Here is an 18871-nt window from a genome sequence, read left to right as displayed (position 1 = left end):
GACAGCCATGCTGCGGGCCAAGCGCACAGGGTCTGCATGGCTGTGGAGCTCTCTGTTGGGCCCGAGTGGACAGACAAGACACCAGGGCGGCAGACAGCACTGGGTATGAAGCTGCCTTCTGTAGGAGGGACAGCAGCCCTAGGACATGCCCTAATTGGGTGCCCAGACACCTCTCGCTGCAGACCATCGATCTTGCTTTCTCCGCACCCACAGTAGCCTGGTGTGCCTCAAACATGATTAAAGTACAGGCTGTCAGCAACCAGACAGCCTTTCAGTCTCCATGGACCAGACAGGGCCCCTGGCCAGGAGGCTACCATGGCACCAGGATGATGTGTGACACCAGGGGTCTTAGGAAGCTTGGGGTTTCGTCCTGGGACAGACACCAGGGAGGCACAGTGGGCTGGAAAGAGAGAGATGGGTTGCCTCAACGCAAGGGGCAATGAGAAAGAGCCTCAGAGAGGAGAACGGGCACAAGGCAGGGAGTAGCCAGAGGCCAGGGACTCCCAAAATTACCTCCATCTAAGGGGCTTATCTGCAGAGCTAGCTCCTGCATGTGACCAGAAAACCCCGTGGGTGCCCCAACTTCACTTGGGAGAAGGCAGGTGACCTTGGTGCACAGGTTCAAAGGCCAGGGCTTCCAGGCCTTCTAGGGATAGCCCTGAGGGTCAGCCATCCGGGGTCTGGCCTCGCCCACCCTCAGTGGGCAGCAGAGAGCAAAGTCCTTTCTCACAGGAGCTTGCCTACTAGGCCAGCATCTGGTTGTCCCTCATGGTGCCGCTCGATGTCCTAACCTGTTCACGATTCCCTAGAGGACAGGGCTTGTCCAGAGAAGGCCCAGGCTCCAGGGACAGACTCACAAGCATACTAGCCAAGCACAGCCACCGACTGGGAAGCAGGCCAGGGGCCCAGTGCAAGTGATGCCTCACCACCCAGTGTCCACAGTAGTAGGTGCTCCCCCTTGGGGTTAGAATTATTCCTAAGGTTTTGCTCACCTATGTTATTTTACGGGAAATAAAGAGGAAAAAGCCCATGGCAACCTAGTGAAGAGACATCTAGGTAGGTGTGGCTTGCTAAAGGTCCATCCAACCCTTCAAAGCCTGTAGGGTAGACCCAGGAGACTCCCTGCAGGGTTCACGAGGGGCAGTACTGCCCCAGGCCTGACACACAGGTGGAAGGGAAGATGGGGTCCAGACAGGGAAAGCAAGGCTGAGCCAGCCTTGGGGAGGTCAGGAGAGACCAAAGGACTCAGCAGGAAGCAGACCCAAGGTTCAGGCAAGCAGGTGGAGACCCAAATAGACAGAACAAAGTAACAAAAGACCACCATGCAGAAAGGCGCAGAGTTCAGATCTGGGCCATTGGGACAAGATGCTGCCCATGGACTCCTGGAAGCCAGCAGCAGGAAGTCAGGGCTGGCCTCTAACACGAGAGGGGTCATCTCCTACCAGGGCTGGAAGGCTGGCCACTGCCATTAGAGAAAGGAGACTCGGAACTGTGACTGGGCACAGAAACTGACACTGTCACTGGAGAAAAGGGACTGGACACTGTGCTCAGGGGAGACTGGTCAATTTGGTGGATTGATTAAAAACGTACCTACAAAACAAGCTACAGGCAGCCTCAGGGAGCTGGCCCTGAACCCCCATGCCTGAAGCTTTACGTCTGGCCTCTGGGATGACTCTGCCACCTTCTCCTGCCAGCTCAAGATGTAGCCTGCTCCCCTCGTACCCCAGGCATGGCAGCCTCTGCGTGCTTTGCGTCTAATCCTGGGAACAAGAGTACTTCTCCTCTGGGTCGCCCCTGGGGAACAGGATGCCCTGGAGACCCTGCTTTCTCAGACTCTCTTTTTTAAGCAATCTACTTTCTAGTGAATTTACAGTTTTATATACTAGAGTCTTCTTGAGAGAAGTTTTCCCCCTCAAGAAATGTCTTCTACTGCCCTAGTCCCAGGGGAAATCTTGCTATTTAATAACATCTCGTTAGCAATTTACAGTCACTGTGTCTGTCCCCACCATGTTCACCCTGCTTGCAAAGGTAAGCACAGTCACCCGCCTTTCTTACCAGACGGCATAGTTCTTGTATCTTCCTGCTCTGCTTTCTCACTATAAACTTCACCGAATGCAACGAGCAGTAACCAAGCCAAACTTAATGCAATGCTATCTCGAATCCTCTGCCAAACAATTTAGTGCACTGCGTTCAAATTCAGCCTCACTCATAATCTCAGGACATAGGCAGAACACACCAGGTTCTTTGCCAGAATATAAGAGGAAGAGTCCTTTCTTTCTTTCTGAAACCTTAAGAGCAGAGCCGTTACTATCCACATTTCTATCGGCATTTTGGTCTTTCAAATTCACATCAGAATGGCACATTATACTGTGCTTACAGCATCCTAGGGCTTCTCTGGCTGTATTAGTCAGGGTTCTCTAGAGGAACAGAATTACTAGAATGAATTATTTTATAAAGGGAATTTATTGGGCTCGCTTAACGTAGTCCAATAGCAGTTGCAGGCCCGAGAATCACCGAACCTGGTAGCTGCTCAGTCCACGTGGCCAGATGCCTCAGCAGTCCCGACCCGGCACTGCAGATGGTGCCGCAAAGCCTGGAGGCTTCCTGAGGAGCCGCTGGGTTTCGATCCACGTGGGTCTTCGGTTGATGTTGGTCTTTAGTCCGTACTGGTCTTCAATCCACGCTAGAAGGTAGGGAGCAGCTCCGGCAGCCAAGTGGAAGGAAGGAAGGAAAAAAGGGAACTCTTCTACCCAGAGCTTCCTTATATCAAGTCCCCCTCTGAGCGGGGCCGCCCACTCTGGGGGAAGGGCTCACCCTGGGAGAAAGACCTCCTCCTTTAGTTGATCCTTCCTAGAAGCAGCCTGTGGATTACTAAACAGATCAAGTTGACAACACCTTAACTATCACACTGGCCTATAAGTCCAAACTGTTTCACATTCCTCCAACAAACCATTTCCGAGGCCCATGATCCACTCAGTCAGGTTTATCACAATATCAGCTCCACTTCTCGGAATCTATTTTCTGTATTAGTTATTTCTCTAGTCATGACCGACAAAGTGCAACTTAAGGGGAAAACGGCTGATGTGGCTCATGGCGGGACAGCGCCATCCCTCTTGGTGGGGAAGCACACGCAGTTCACAGCGCAAGTACAGCGGGGACTCCTCAGCCCTCACACCTCTGCAGGACAGCAGGGACAGCCTATAAACCACGAGGCCACCCCTTCCCCTCATTACCCACTTCCTCCAACTAGGCCCAACTTCCCAAAGGTCCCCCCGCCTCCCAGAATGGTGCTTCCAGCCTGAGACCAAGGATGCAGATACAAGAGCCTACGGAGGACTTTGCACAAACTATAACACACAGACAGGAGTCAACACTGCCGGCACACTGACGCCTAGAGACCACAGGGCATGATGGCGACATGGAAACCAGAGCAGAAGAGGGCGAGGGAAGGGGTCTCTCCAGGGGGATCATCCGAAACCAAGCTGAGAGCCCACAGGAGAAGCACTGCCAAGACCTGTCATGAAAGCTGACCAGGGTCCTCATGGCTGGGCCTTAGGACTTGAGCCACTACGAATCTGCCCAGAATGCTAGGGGCAGAGCACCCTCACGGAGCATCTCTGGGACCTGGTCCAGGCAGGTCCAAAGGACCAAAAGCAGGACCTGCTTCCACTGTTCTGTCACCTCTGGGAGGTCCCACAGAGGCCTGTGACACATACTGGTTCACTTACGTGCTGTCAGAGCGAGAAGGCTTTGAAGAAAAATCACTGTGGGCTCACGTAGACTGAATGTCCAGGGCAAGGGCAAGTCAAGGTCATGTAGATTGTCAGTGCCGATCTGAGCGAGCCCATCACACCCTAAGCCCAGCCATTTGCCCCACAGCACGGGAGGACTCTCAACAAGGAAGGGTGCTAGGTGCAAACATTCAATCCACAGGAGGGGCTCCTGCCACACAGCCCTCAACGCACCAGCCCGCAGACACCATACCCCTCAGGGCCACCCAGTCCCAGTGCCTCCCAGGTCCCCTGGGGGCTGGGGGATCTGGAAACCAGAATGATGAGATGAGAGCCCAAAGGGCCCCGTGAGGCTCTTGTCCTGTGGGCCTGGCTGACAGCACAGGAAGAGGGATGGAAGTCAGCGAGTGCACACACAGCAACCTGCGGTGGGGATACTTGCCACACCCCAAGAGCACGTCTCCCCACCTACCTGCACCCCCACACTCACTCCATGAGGTAAGTCCTCTCTGCCCCGACAGACAGCTGCACAGCAAGCACTATGGTCTCGAAGACTGGCAGAGGACACCCCACCTGGCTCATGGGCCCCTCCCTCCCTGATCCCTGCATGGCCCTGTCACCAGACAGATTGCAAACGGGAGGGAGGGGAGATTTGAAAGGATGATGACAATTTGTGTTTTGTTTTTCTCAAGACCACAGAGAGTGAGTGTTGCGAAGAGGGTTGCATTCAAGCAGACGCTGTCCGGGAACAGCGGCTCCCACCCCAGTGCCCTTCCATCCAGTGCCTGCTCAGTGCTGGCACAGGCTCTGCGACTCCTGCAGGGCCACCTGCACATGAGGAGCCCAGGCTAGAAAGGCAGGCTGCCAACAGTCCCTCTGAGAACCCTACCAAGCGCCAGAATGGCAGGGAGCAGAGTGGGCTGAGACCATCCAAGACCAGGCCTGGCTTGAGAGTCTGTGCTCTGCAAACTGGTCTAGACCGCAGGTTCTCCAGGGCAGGAACCCCATCCCTCAGAAGATAGCCACAGCCACCCCTATTGGGGGCTTCCTCATCCTAAGGACATCCTCTGCCTATACTCACTGCACAGAACCACGAGGCTGCTTGAGTGGGAAGAAGTATTCCCAAGGAGGGCCTGGGGTACACTGTCCAGACCTCTGATCATTACACTCCATCCTGGGGTCCTAGCAATGCCACGAGCCTTGTGTTGGTGCCAGCCCACCTCAGTCTGCCCAGGAGGTTGCTAGAGGCACCAGGTAGCTCTCAAGCCTCCACACAACTTGGGAGCAGGGCTCTGGCTCCAGGTAAGGGACCCATGTGTGCAGACAGCAGAAAGCCCCTTGGCCCACCCCTTGGCCCTGCTGACTCAGCAGCCAAGAACCCAGAGGCCTGCGGCCCAGTCCAGGCTCACCCCTGCCTGCATGCGGCCTCAGCAGCTGCGTCATCACAGCGTGGCTGCGATCTTCAGGGGCAGGCGTAGCCTCGCTGGCAGCACGTGCTTATGCCCCGGCTCCCTCCCTGGACCCTTCACTCAGCTCTGCTGTGAACACCCCATGGTGCCCTGAAGGACAGGCCAGCCGCACTTCCCAGGCCTGTTCTCAGGCCTTCCTAAAATTCTGACTTGGGTGCTACAGGGAAGCACCTTCCTGGCCCCCCAAGACCCTAGACCTAGACCCACGCCTACTTCTCTAGGAAGGGGGACTCTGCTGTGGCAGTGGGGTCACAAAACCCCTGGAGGTTGGGACTAGCTCCTGGGGAGGATGCAGGGGCCCTGAATGGAGGCCTTGAGAAATAAGTGCCCTTGCACCAGGCTGAGGTGGGGACACAGCGCAGTGTGAGGTGACCCTGAAGTATGGGAGCACAGGAGAATGGCCGGAGCCCAGCTCTCCCTGGAAGGTGGGGGCCTGTAGCAGTCACCTGACCAGAAGCAGCTCATGGAAGGAAAGGGTTTATTTTGGATTATAGTTTCAAGGGGGATTTTCATCATGGCAGGGCAGTATGACAGAGCAGACAACTGAGCGTCACATCTTGTCATATCAGTGAGAGGGGGGCAGCAAGAGTGAGCTCTGGCCCTGGAATGGGAAGTGTAGTCTGTAACACGCCAAGGCCCACCCCAACGACACACCTGCTCACCTGCTCCAGGAAGAAAGGCTACACCTCCCAAAGGTTCTACAACTGTCCCAAACGCCTCCCCGCGTTGGACCAAGTGTTCAAACCATATGCAATTAGAGGGGACATTTCATTCAAACTACCACAAGGCCAAACAGGTCCTGGGTGACTCGGTTTGCTTGTTTTCTGCAAGGATCGACTCTTGAAGGCCATCTGTTGCAAAAGCCCAGCTGTGAGTCCTGAAAGTCCGCAGCCCAGCACCACTGCACTGAGGCCGAACAAAGACTCAGTCCGACGGCCAGCAGAGCCGGGTGGCCACCACACTGCTCACTTACTGCTTCCTCCCATCCAAGTACTATTCAGCCTGACCCTGCTTAGCTTCTGAGACGAGACAAGATTGGGAGCATTCAGAGTGGTATGGCCATTGACAACTATTGTGTTTTCTACTCACACTTCACAGCAGCGAGGGGCACCCTTACACACACTCACACGCACCTTTCAAGATATCACATGTTCAGCTGCAGCCATAGACTGTCTGTGGGGTCTGTGGACACTGCTGCCAACAGAAAAAACACACAGGCAAACCATACCAAACCAAGAACAAGAGGCATCCAGCCCCACACTAGGGGCTGGCTTGGGCACTCGCCAAATTGCAGGCTATGTTCTAAGTAGTTTGCTCAACCATGGGGAAATTCCTCCACAGGGGAGAATGTTAGGTACTTAGCTGCCTTCTTATAGTCAAATATCTCCTGGACAGCACAGGAAAAGGGCCCCTGCTGAGACTAGCTCCCTCTGTGGCCAGGACTAGGAAGGCACCAGAGCAGGGTGAGAGCGTCCCACACTCCAGGCTCTCCACGCACACCAGACACCAGGAAGGAGAGTCGGCACTGCGGTGACACCAGTTCATAGGCCAGGGCTGGTGCTTACAGCAGGCTGACCCTGCAGACCCTCATGGTGGAGAGCAGAAGGTCCGGCATGCAGCCCTCACCTCCATTTGCAGGATGGCCTGTGTGATGTTTTGGAACAGCACTGGCTCCTGGCTCTGCCACACTCTCACCTCCATCAACTATCTTCTCACCATCAGCCAGGTCTGCGCATGGGGCCAGGGGTCTGCGGACAGACACAGGCCATTGGTACCCTGTGTCCAGGCTTCCTCACCAGCACTAAGCAAGATGTCTCCAGCAAACACCAGAGGCTCCCGGGGATGAGAACCAAGGTGCTCTGAGCTGTTGCCACACTGCAGGGGAGAAGACCTCCCAGGTCTCTGGGTAAGACAAGCAGGACTGAGGAACCATGGGCTTGACCACCTGTCCTGTGGCACATGCATGTCCCCATTCCAGGCCTCAGCAGGCTTCCACCCCAAGGTTGCACTCTCACAAGCCCACGAGCCAAGCCTGGGGGACACAGACAGTCCTGACCTCAAGAAGCACATACTCTGCATTTCCAGCTTCATGGAGGGGGTCACAAAATTCTTGCAAGCCCTCAGGAATACCCTCTGTGCACCTAAAGCCCACCCTCTCATTGGAGGGTTGCACACCCGTCATAGGCCTAGCTGCAGGGTCAGCTAGAAGTGGTTGCTTGATGTCCCAGTCAGGACACAGACATGGATCTACCGTGGCCTATTGGACTGGGAAGGTACCTCCGGGGATTTTCAATTTAATTCTTCCTTTATTTAATGCAACACTGTTGACTCAGTGAATGGTATTTTCCATTTACCCCAATATGCCCTCTGAAGAGACTATCTGGCCACACTACTAGGGCCTCCGGTGGCAGTGGCTTGGAAGAGACAGTCGTTGGGCACCTATCTATTCTGGGCGGCTGAGGATAGGAGACTCCCAAGCTAACATCAGAACTGACTGCCTGAATTCACAGTTCCCCTCCCCACCCATCCCTGAGCAGACTGCAGAGGGCTCAGGAAAGGGCTCTCTCCAGTTCTGGGAGACGCGTCCCTTTGAAGCACAGGGCCCAGCCCGCCCGGGGCCTCCACCTCAGCGTCGGCGCTCTCAGGCAGCGGTGCAACGGGAGCGTGGCTCGTTTCTCTGAGATCACCTCGGGAGGGGGACAGCTCCTGCTCCAGGTGTCATTCTGGAGCAGGGTCTGAGGTGTAGAGGCGCAGCTATGACTGGGCACAGGCACCTTGACCTGGGACTGGGTGAGGCTGGTAGCCTCTCCATCCTTTCCTGCATGCTGACCTCTGCTGTGCCAAGGGCAAAGATTCAGATGCCAGTGTCAGGCACAGAAATGGGAGTACAGCTGCCAGTCAATTCACCTATTCCAGGTCCATCATGTGAATGTGGCAAGCTAGGGCTGGAGGCTGCATGGCAGGGCTGGAGCCCAAGCTGCCAGAACCTGTCCTGCTGTGCCACCCTACTCAGAGCTCCCATTCACCCTGATACCTGACGTACCCTTCCTGCATCCTCCTGCCCTCGTTAGAGTACAGGGCGGTCGGGCACAGAGCTCTGGCTGTCCTGCACCAGTGCAAGAACCTTGTAGGGCTCCAGGAAGATTAGGTGGTGACCTGTCCCTCCTGGGTTGCAGTCTATGTCTGCAAGGGCTCCTGACAAGAGTCCCTAAGGGTGGAGAAGCCTGGGTCACATGTGTGTCTCAGGCAGGGAAGATTCAGGCAGGAAGGTGTCCAGGTAGGCCTGCACCTGTGTGATGCTAGGCATCCTGAGCCCTGAGGAAGATGCTGTCAGCAGGACGGGTGTGAGAGCTGGAAGACTCCAGAACCCAGTCCTGGAGACAGTGTGCCAGCCTCGTGTTCACCCCAGCACACCTGGGCAGGAAGGACGGGTCTGAGAGCTGGAAAAGACTCCAGAACCCAGTCCTGAAGACAGCGTACCAGCTCATGTTCATCCCAGCACACCTGAGCAGGAAGGACGGGTCTGAGAGCTGGAAAAGACTCCAGAACCCAGTCCTGAAGACAGCATACCAGCTCATGTTCATCCCAGCACACCTGAGCAGGAAGATGGCCCTGGCTCAGGCTGGAGTGGATGGGCATACGAACCACCCTTGGGCATACGAGGCAGGGGTAGCTGTGTGTTCCAGTGTCTGTGACAAGATGCAGGCATCAGGGATTCCCCACAGCTCTGCCTAGGAGAACTAGTAACAATGGAATTATAGCAAGGACACTGGCCACACTGGGTCTAAGGGAGAGGAAAGGAGGCCAGGTGCGTTCTTCAGGCCCCACCATGTGAGCAGGACAGTCACTTACAGGGGGATGGGGAAGACGCCCTCACCCAGGTCTCCTTCCCAAGCCAACATCCTTCCCACACACTGCAGGAACATGGGAAGTTAGCACAGGCCTTTAAATAAACAAATACACGGATAGATGAATATAAAAGAAAAGATCTAAAAATCTGTTGACAAGGGCTCTAGTCCAAGGTGGTAATTATCGCCTCCCCTTCCTTGTGGGTGGAAGGAAGTGAGCAGGGCCTGGAGGGGAGGAGGCGGCCCTGGCCCCAAGCCAGGCCCTGCCTCGCCGCCTCCCCTCCCACTCTGCTCTGCAGCCCTTATGAGCCTCTTGGTAAGGGCTCTGGCATAAGTAGTGCCCCAGCACGGCACCTGCTCTGAGGCCCAGGCATGCTGTCTGCGCTCTCCAGGCCTCAGTGCCCGCCTCTGCTGAATGGGAACGACGATGACCAGAGATGCCCCAGGCCTGTGAGTGGAGCTCAGCAAGAACCGACACCATGGCTGCCAACTGCAGACCACCTTCCTGTGGGAGGCTCCACCTGACTGTGTGGACGGGACAAGTTCTAGCTCCTGTGGCACGCGGCTTCCACCACCCACATCCCAGAAGAACCCAGGAGACAGAACCAGAGGCAGTACTGAGGGCCCTAGCACAGCAGGGACACAGGACCATGAGGTGTCACATCCATTCTGATAAGACACCACGAAGGCCTGCTGCGGGATACCAGGGTAACAGCAGACCCCAGACCAGCCCAGCTGAGGCCAGTCTCAGCTTAGGGAAGCCGCAGGACCTGTGTACACCGGCAGCAACAGATCTGCCAGCCGGGCTACAGGAAACCAGCCCATCTCCAAGACTAGACCACATAGCCAGTCAGTAGTGAGACAGCCCTGCTGGGAGAAGAATGCCATAGGAGAGCTGTGGACATAACCTGGAATGTGAGTTTCCTGTGGAGGCAGAGTGCTGGGCCACTCGTGCAGGCTGCAGCGACCCTCTGAGGGCACAGGTGGATGTGGCTCCCCAGGGGGAGACCCCGCAGGGGCTGCCCTGACCTTCACAGACTCACCCTCCTAGGCACCCAGGACAAAGGAGAGGGGGACAAAAGGGTCTCGTGGACCTCCAACTTCCTGCAAGGGAGATAAAGCCCTCCTTTATGTGGCCCACAAAGGCTCAATTTGGATCTTTAGATCTGAAGCCCAGATTACGGAGTTTCTGGCCAGGTGCTGGGTACAGAGCAGAGCAGAGCCTGTGATGGTTTTCCAGCTGAGATGGCCCACAAAGGCAGCTTTTCTTTCTCTGCAGCCAGGACTGGAGCCCATGCAGCCTAGGAAGACACACACCATGTTGGGACCACTGGGGAAGGGGTTTGGTTTCCCATGAGAGGAGACAAAGCTGGGATGGATGTTTTTTGGGGACAAGGATGTTCTGCAACCATTCCCATCCCCCTCCAGAGAGAGCAGAGGGCCAGAAGGTACAGACCAGACAGCGTCCCCAGCTCAGGCTCTGGGAACCAAGCACTTTCTCATGCACTCTGACCCTGGTGGAGAGCAGGGGTCAGGGCACAGCCACACTCACTTGGGAAACGCACTCAGCAGCTGCTCCAATGGCACAAACCAAGACAAGGCGCAGCTCTGCGCTATGCCCAGACATGGAAGCATGACAAGTGACCTCTAGCCAGCCTGTGGAATTGGGCATAGCCCATGGACCAGGGCCTAAAGTTCTGATGGGAACTGATGCTGAGTCAGCCCATGGCAGCAGCAAAGACATGACTGTATGGCCTACCTCTGAGTCCTGGCCCCAACAACAAACTGCCACAGCTCTGCCTCAGTTTGGGGTGTAGTCTAGTTCGTGAGCTCTCGGCCTATGAGAGACCGGATTCAAAAACAAGATAGTGTTCTTGAGGGTGACACTTGAGACTCTCCTTGACCTTCATTATCACACATACGTGTACACATTCACAAGCGTGCTCACCCTCACACGTGTGCATAAGAATGAGTTTCATTCTGTGGTCTGGGCTGGCTGGCCTGGAATACAATATGTACACCACACTGGCCTCAGACTCATGGCAATGCTGGCTCAGCTGCTGCATTTCCAGGATGACAGGCCCAGGCCACGGTACCTGAGCAACACTCACCTTTCTAAAACTCTCTTGGCTGATACAAGCTGACACTCTCATAGTCACCTGGAAATCCTCGTTTGGGACACCACCTGACTGAGCTGTGAGAGCCTCATGGAATGAGGGTGTGAGTCCAAACGCCATGCTGTACAGTCTACCTCTGTGGATAGATGTGTGTGCACGCGCGACACACACTCACACACACACACGCGCTTTGAGGAGGTCGGAGGACAAGTTATGGGCCAGTCCTCACTTTCCATCTCACCAGAGACAGGGCTGGATTGGAATCTCGCTCTGGTGTTGCTCTTTTCTCTCCTCACCACAAGCTTCTGCAACATTCTGTCTCCACCTCCTGCGGTCAGCATGCTGGGATTCCGGCACTCTGGTTTGGCAGGGAGCACTTCACCACTGAGCCATCTCCCTGGCCCTCACTTCTTCCGCTTAACGAGGTCTGCAAGCTTCGTCTCTGTGGTCAGCATGCCCATCAGGCTGCTGAGGCACGTCCTGTGTGTGCTCTAGACCAGTCTCACCTCTCCCACGATGTCTGAGATCACCCATCAGGATTTCTGTGTGTGCGCAAATTCAGGTGTGTAAGGGATCCTTTCCTTAAGGGAGGCATATCAATCCCCCAGTAAGACAATTGGTCCATACGGGGCAGGACTCTCATCAGCCAACCCACGCGAGGGCTGCAGCCAGACTCCAGGCTGGCTTCATGTCTCGTCCCAGCACCTGTAGTCTGAATGCACTCCTCTGTCCTGCAAAATCCCCTTCACTGCTCTGGGTCACCAGTGTTTCCACATACGTGCTAGAAGGCCAAGGTGCACACCAAGCCCCACTGGGGCTTCAGCCTCTGTGGAGCCGATCTTCCCCTGAGAGACATCCGCAGGTCTTCCTTCTCAGCCTGGATGAGCAGGTCTCCACAAGAAACTTGAAGCGCTCCCCACAGATTTCTTCCTTTATTTGATGTCTCTCTAGCTTGTCACTTTCTTTCCTTTTTTTTCAGAGCAGGTCTAAGTGTTCTGAAGGGGAACTCCCAGGTTCAAGAGTGATCTTCCCATGTCAGCCCCCCCAGCAGCTGGCACCACAGACACATGCTGCCGAGCCAGCTTGTTGTGATCTCACTTTCTAAATGTCATTTTCAAGTTGACAATGGCTTCTCATATGTTGGCCTGGAGTGAGTGGTCTTGGCAAAGCCATGTATGGGTCCTCATTTCCCTGCAGATCCACTCAATGTGCGTCGTAGCTACGCTGCTAGACAGTGCTGGGCCTTGCCCAGCCTTGCCCTTGGTCTCCTCTTCCCAACCGCTGGCCTGAAAAGCCCCACTGAAGGCCACGTAGGGGATAAGACACAGCCCCTGTGCTCTGTTCCACACCTCAGAGACTTCCTGTCTCCCCACACATGGGGCATCAGCTGCAGTTTCAGGGAACTCCTCTGCAAGTCAAGGATCTGTCGAGAGCTTTGGTTTCCCCCAGCAGGGCTGAACATCATTATTTGGAGATGACCTAGGTTTCCTCACATGCTGTATTAGCTGTGAGTCCACTGTGTAAATACAAAGCAACTGTATCTCCCTGGGGCAGGACCACTTACAGCAATGGGCCTTCCTTTCCAGATGCAGTGGGCTCGCCCCTGGGCGTCCACGACTGCTGCTGAGACAGCCTGAGCTGAAGTGATGGTGGCGTGTGGCCCCACTTCGTGCGTTCTGCAGTGCCTGCGTGTGTGTGCTTATGTGCACACGTGTGAGGGTGAGCACGCTTGTGAATGTGTACACGTGTGTGTGATAATGAAGGCCAACAACAGTCTCAAATGTCACCCTCAAGAACACTATCTTATTTTTGAATCTGGTCTCTCACAGGCCAAGAGCTCATGAACTAGCTACACAAGCTGGCAAGTGCGGCCCAGAGGCCCCCTTGGCTCCCCCCTCAGGTCTGCACTGTAAGCCCTCACCGCCAGGCCTGGCCTCATTACTTGAGGTCTGGCTATCGAATTCAGGTCTTCATGTTTGCAAGGCCAGCGCTGCACAGAGTGAGCCTTCTCCCTGCCCAAGTTACAGTCTTCTGAAGATTTTCACAGGTCACGTAAACTGTCAAACATACTGGTCTAAACCTTTTTAAAAAAGTTATGGACTAGTAATGACCCATCTTCATTCCTGATACAAAGAACCTGTACTTCCCTGCTGTGACGTATTCGTGTGGAGGGTGGAAGCATTTCCCAAGCAGTACCTTCGGCAAAGCCATCGCCTCTGCTCTGTCGACCTGCCAGCAGTATGTCTACTTCCCCTGCGCACTTCTGCTCCAGGGACGGCACACGTCTGTCTGTCCCGGGGAGCAGTGCCTGCTTCCCTGGTGACATGGGGTGTCACGAGGCTGCAAGGCCATGACCAGTGTCAGCTTCCAGGAGGCTACGCGCATGCCACTGTCCCTAGTGCCTCACTCACCCATGACTGGACTTTCACCAGGACCATGGTCCGTCCACTCAAAGATGATTCTGTCACTTGTAAACACTATTTATTCCCTGAACAATGCGTTCACCTCACCTGAAGCAGTGCTTCTGAGGAATGTTTTCATCAGTGATGGAACTGTGGTTGTGGCACTTTGGCTCAGCAAAATTGCTGGTTACATCACACAGCAGTCCAAGCAGTTGGGGAGAGGGTGGGCAGAGAAGGAAGAGCAATGCGCTGTCTGTGGGATCTACCACCACTTTTAGGACAGCCAAGCTGTCAGTCTTGTCCCTTTACAAGCAACTTGTCCCTTTCATTCTGGCTTCTCCAGGGCTGGGAAGACAGCTCAGTGGGTAAGAACACTTGCTGCACAAGAACCTGAGCTCAATCCCCCAAATTCACATAAAAAGCCAGGCATCGCCGTGCCTGCCTGTAACCCCAGAGCTGCGGGGTGGCAAGACAGAAGGACTGCGGGGTTCTGTGGTCAGCCGGTCTGAAAAAACACACGAGCCCCAGGTTCGATGAGAGACCCTGCCTCGGGAAGGAATGCAAAGATGACAGAAGAGAACACCCGGTGGTCCTCCGTCCTCCACACACTTGTGCACAGGGTGTGCACCAACTGCATACACATGGGCATACACCACATACCACATGCTGCACACGTGTGCGCTCACACCACATAATACACACACGCACACCACATACTGCACACACAACAGCAACTAAATAGGATTTTTGATGGTTCTGATAAGTATTTAAGAATTCATTTGTTTTTGTTTTTCCATTTTTTTTAATGAAATTACCAAGGAAGGTTTTTCAAAATGAGGCTAACCCTTTCCTTTCCCAGATCACAGGATTGCTCGGATGGGGAATGTTAACAACTGCTCCTACCCATTCTCTCTGCCTGTCCATTTGGGATCCAATTCCACCTTCCGTGGACTTTGTTTTGCCCTCGGTGTCTCAACACAAATGACGTGCACATTGTCTGATTTCAGATCCAACCCGTAGCTGAAGCCTCGCTTTTAGTATTTATACTGTTCCCGACGGGGATTCCGGCTTGGGTCACACGTTCTTGGGTGGAAGTCTGCCCTTCACTGCTCGCCCTTACCCACGCCCAGCAGCCGCTGCAGAGCCCGCCGTCCGTCGTGCTGGCCACACCGTTTTCCTGCAGACTGGTCTCCACCTGCAATTCATATTGCATTTTGATCCTGTTTCTCAAGATGCCCAGTAATTTGGTTCAAATCCCATGCACAGTGCATAAAAATTATAGACTCGGCTGGAGAGATGGCTTAGCAGTTAAGCACTTGCCTGTGAAGCCTAAAGATCCCAGTTTGAGGCTCGATTCCCCAGGACCCACGTTAGCCAGATGCACAAGGGGGTGCACACGTCTGGAGTTCGTTTGCAGTGGCTGGAGGCCCTGGCGTGCCCATTCTCTCTCTCTCTCTCTCTCTCTCTCTCTCTCTCTATTTGCCTCTTTCTCTCTCTGTCTGTCACTCTCAAATAAATAAATAAAAATGAACAACAAAAAAATTAAAAAAAAATAAGACTCAAGTCACCATCGACCAGAAGGGTTCAACTGTCCCGAGCAGACGATGTAATTTGAGGCTGTGCTTCAGCCTCCACGGGGGCTGCCTCGTGCCATCCCTCATCGCCCCCACAGCTCTCCTGGGAGCCGGGACATCCCAGAGCCTCGCTTTCTCATCAGCTGCCTCCACCTTCCGTGCACTGGCCACTCACATGCCAGCGGGCCCCTGGCCTTTGGGGCCTGTGCTGAGGAAGCGACACGCCCTCTCCAGGGGCTGCGCCGTAGCTGCCGTGACGGCCCCCAGTGTCACGCTTGTCCCCCCACCCCAGTGAGGCACTGCAGCTCCAGGCCACGCCCTGCTCAGTACCCCGAGGCTCAGGCTCACAACCGCTCGTACATGGAAGAGGAGATAAATGGACCCTTCAGAACCTTTACCTCTCAAGTCCTGAGGGTAGAGGCTCTCTGCCTGCTGTGCACTGTGGCTGGCATGTAGTTTGAGTGTGCCCCACGAATCTGTGTTAGAAGTTGTAGCTGGATTCAGGAAGGCTGGTCTGCACTGGGCTGGTTTGTGGGCTGAGCCCCCGAGTCTGTGTGCTGGCCTCTAGTGTGGTGAACTTTGAGGGGTGGGACCTAGTTACAGTCCTTGTGGGACTTGGATGGCTCCCTTGGGTTCTGTCTCACAGGTGCTCTCTCCCACTAACATCATGTTACCCGCCAAGAGACCCTGACCAGAGGCCAAATGGATGGGACCCTTGAGCTTGCAGCCTCCAAAACCATGGGTTAAATAAACCTCTTTTCATTGTAAAGTATCCAGCCTCAGAAATTTTGTTATAGTAACAGAAAGCAGGCTAAAACAATCGGAACATCCATTAGTCCTGCACAGTGCACAGAATTGCCAATAGTCTGCCAGTCACCATTTAGGAGCTTAACTGTGCAGTCTCTGTCCAGCCAAAGTTTTTAAAGCTGTCTCTTAAGGCTTCCCGATGGGACCACTGTCTTCAGTCCTCCCACTCTGTGCAGTCGCCTAAGAATCTCGAAACCCATCAACAGCCGTCACTTGACTGCATGTTGCCCCTCTGTGCCATGGGAAGCAGTGCTCTAGACTTTTCTGCAATTTTCTGTTGGAAACAGTGCAAAAGAAAGATGGGATGAAAATGAAAGGAGAGGGGGCAAAAGAGACAGTCAGATAAACACTGGGCACCGGCTATGACCAGCAAACACCCAGATCTACTGCTTCCAACATACCAGCTGCCAGGGCCATGGAAAGCTGAGTGCCCCATGGCCTCTCTCAACTTCAGTGAACTCTCTAGGCCTTGGTTTCCCTAGTTCTCAAACTGGGGTGGGACTGTTCATCTAGCCTTCCAGGAGACACACCACCTCCAAAGGCAGCATGCTGTATCCTTTACAGCAAATATCTGTCCACATCCCCCAGGAAGGCCCCTCCTCTACTCTGGGGATGAATCTAGAACAAGCCAGCTCCAGGACAAGACAGGCAGTGTGGGTGTTCAAGGGACCCAACCCCAGTGGCTGGCACCCCTGCCCTGCCCACAGAACCTCACCTTCTGAAGCACTCCATAGCACTGGACAGCACCCAACAGCTGGGCTTTCGGTTGGTCCAGTTGACAGCATTCCTACTGCAAAAAGAGAGTGGTTTATAGGATGCGAGGCCAGAGCCCACCAAAGCACCATCCTATGACTTTAGTTCCCAGAAATCCTTGCGCACCACACACCTCCATGTTCTGCCCCCTGAAAGCTGAGCTCCCCACCATCTGCACCCTTGTGGGCCTGGCCTCATCACGACCCCTTCCATAGCTTAAAAGACCATGGCTCAAGCACTGACTGGATGCTTCCAGCCAGCACAGGTGATGGAGCCGGGCCAAGCCAAGCTTCACCCACTACCACGGCCCCTGCACCCTCTGCCCTTCCCTTCCCCTACTGGAGCATCTCCCCCTGCTGCCAGCACTCAGAAAAGCGTGCTCCTTGGGCCAGGGGTTGGACACGTGAGCCCTGAACCACTGCTGCCTGCTTGGCTGACAAGGCCTTTATGCACTGGCCACTTGGTATAAGTGCCAAGGGAACCAGGCAGGCTCCCAACACTATGGATCAGGTCAAAGAAGACCATGACCACCCAGCATGGATCCTTCCTTGAGGTTCTGGGTGCTAAGGTCAGGCCACACTGTAGTACACGACCACCCTCTATCACCCCACACCCACAAAGGGTGCATTCGCGAGGGCTAACTGTGGGCAGTGACACAGACTCCACATCCACTGTGGTCCTGTGTCCAGGGGTCACCCTTGGCACTGTGGCTTTGTGCAGAATGTCTCAATGTCAGGGACTAGTCACAGGCCCCATGCGAAAGCCCAGGATAGAAAGAGGAGCCAGAGAGCCAACCACCACCCACTCCACAGCCCACCACAGCAGAGCATGTGGTGAGGGGCTTCATGGGTTCCTGCTAAACCAAAGCAGGGACTGGATTCTCTCAGTCCTTGCCCATCAGCCTTGGCTAACGTGGAATGCTGGCAGCCGTGCCCTCACGACAGCCCGTCATGGTCTCTAGCCTCCACTCACATCCCACATAAGAGGAGCTGAGTCCTGAGGACTCTCCTGCCCAGGGCAATGTCGCCTCCTGCAGGAAGCCATGGATTTGCAGTACTCACCCCTGCATGGAGCCCTACCTGAGTACACGCTAGCCCCCAGCAACCTGTGAGCGCTAGGGAGGGCTCCCTGTTACTGAGCCCGCCTCCCACCCCCGTGTCTGCTAGGAACAGGTGTTCAGGAAATGGGCTCCCTGTTACTGAGCCCCTCCCTGGGTCTGCTAGGTGCAGGTATTCAGGAAATGGCTGTTGGCTGCTTAGATATGGGGTGGAGAAAAGGAAGACACACCACTGGCCCTCCAAGTCCACACTTCCATCTGTATGGGTTGAACCAGCCAGGAATCAGATTTGGGGAAGAGCTGCACCTGCACTGAACAGCCACATTTCCTTCTTTGTCATTCTTCTCCAAATACCCCCCGGTAACAATCGCTGACACAGAGCCTGGGGCCTGGGTACCTGGGGTGCTCTAAGCTTTGAGAGAACTGTATTATGCTGCCTATGCTCAGGCTCTGCATCACAGGCCTGATGGTTATGTAGTGATGAGTGCTGGGCCCAGGAAGACTGGCATTTACAACCAGAGCTGGCAAAGGTGTGAGACCATCATTCCACACTGTCAGAGATGAGGACCTCAGACCCAGTGCAGGGCCTTACTGTAAAGCTCCCAAGACCAGGTCCCAGGGGCATCTCAGCCTCAACCTGGGCCACACATCTTCTCCAAGCTCATGGATCCCACAAAGTCCAAGACAGAACAGACAATGACCTGCGTGCAGTCTGCTCAATTAGACTCAAGGCATCGCCAGCCTCAGCTCTACAGAAACACCTTCCCACATAAAAGGGCAGAGGCATTTGGGGCGGAGCACTGTCCGACATAAGAGGTGCCCCACGGACAGGTCTGGGGACTACATGATGGGGCTGGGGCGGCTCAGCAGCAAAGGCCCTTGCTTGCTTGCAAAGCCTGATAACCAGGGGTCAATTTCCCAGCCACCCAAGACCCTAGCAAACCCGTATACACACACGCACGCAAGTAAATAACGATTTTGTCAAAGGAATGAACAAATGGGAAAGCATGTGGGCAAAAGACATGGCAAAGAAGAGCACGGAGGTGAAGAGCAGGGGCACAGATGCCGCTGCCCCAGCGCCACCCCAGGCCGCACAGCCGGTGGCCCACCTTG

The 18871-nt window shown here is 54.9% G+C and overlaps 1 protein-coding gene across 13 annotated transcripts in view; it reads right to left on the bottom strand.

Annotated features, from left to right (window-relative positions):
- Tsnare1 (t-SNARE domain containing 1) overlaps window positions 1-18871 on the bottom strand; it is a 107965-nt gene that overhangs the window by 14934 nt on the left and 74160 nt on the right. For 10 of the 13 annotated variants that reach the window (XM_045144723.1, XM_045144728.1, XM_045144724.1 and 7 more), the window contains 2 exons: window positions 16664-16738; window positions 14688-14762 (listed from right to left, as the gene is read on the bottom strand). The exons of 1 other annotated variant lie outside the window; for it this stretch is intronic. In XM_045144723.1, the coding sequence (XP_045000658.1) occupies window positions 14688-14762; window positions 16664-16733 (145 nt within the window). In that variant the 5' untranslated portion in view covers window positions 16734-16738. The remainder of the gene's footprint in view (window positions 1-14687; window positions 14763-16663; window positions 16739-18871) is intronic. 2 more of the 13 variants (XM_045144725.1, XM_045144720.1) reach the window with 2 other exon arrangements.

Source organism: Jaculus jaculus, chromosome 2 (genome assembly GCF_020740685.1).
Source record: "Jaculus jaculus isolate mJacJac1 chromosome 2, mJacJac1.mat.Y.cur, whole genome shotgun sequence".
Taxonomy (NCBI): Eukaryota; Metazoa; Chordata; class Mammalia; order Rodentia; family Dipodidae; genus Jaculus; species Jaculus jaculus.
Note: the sequence above shows the minus strand (reverse complement) of the source record. Positions and strands in the feature narration are given on the sequence as shown.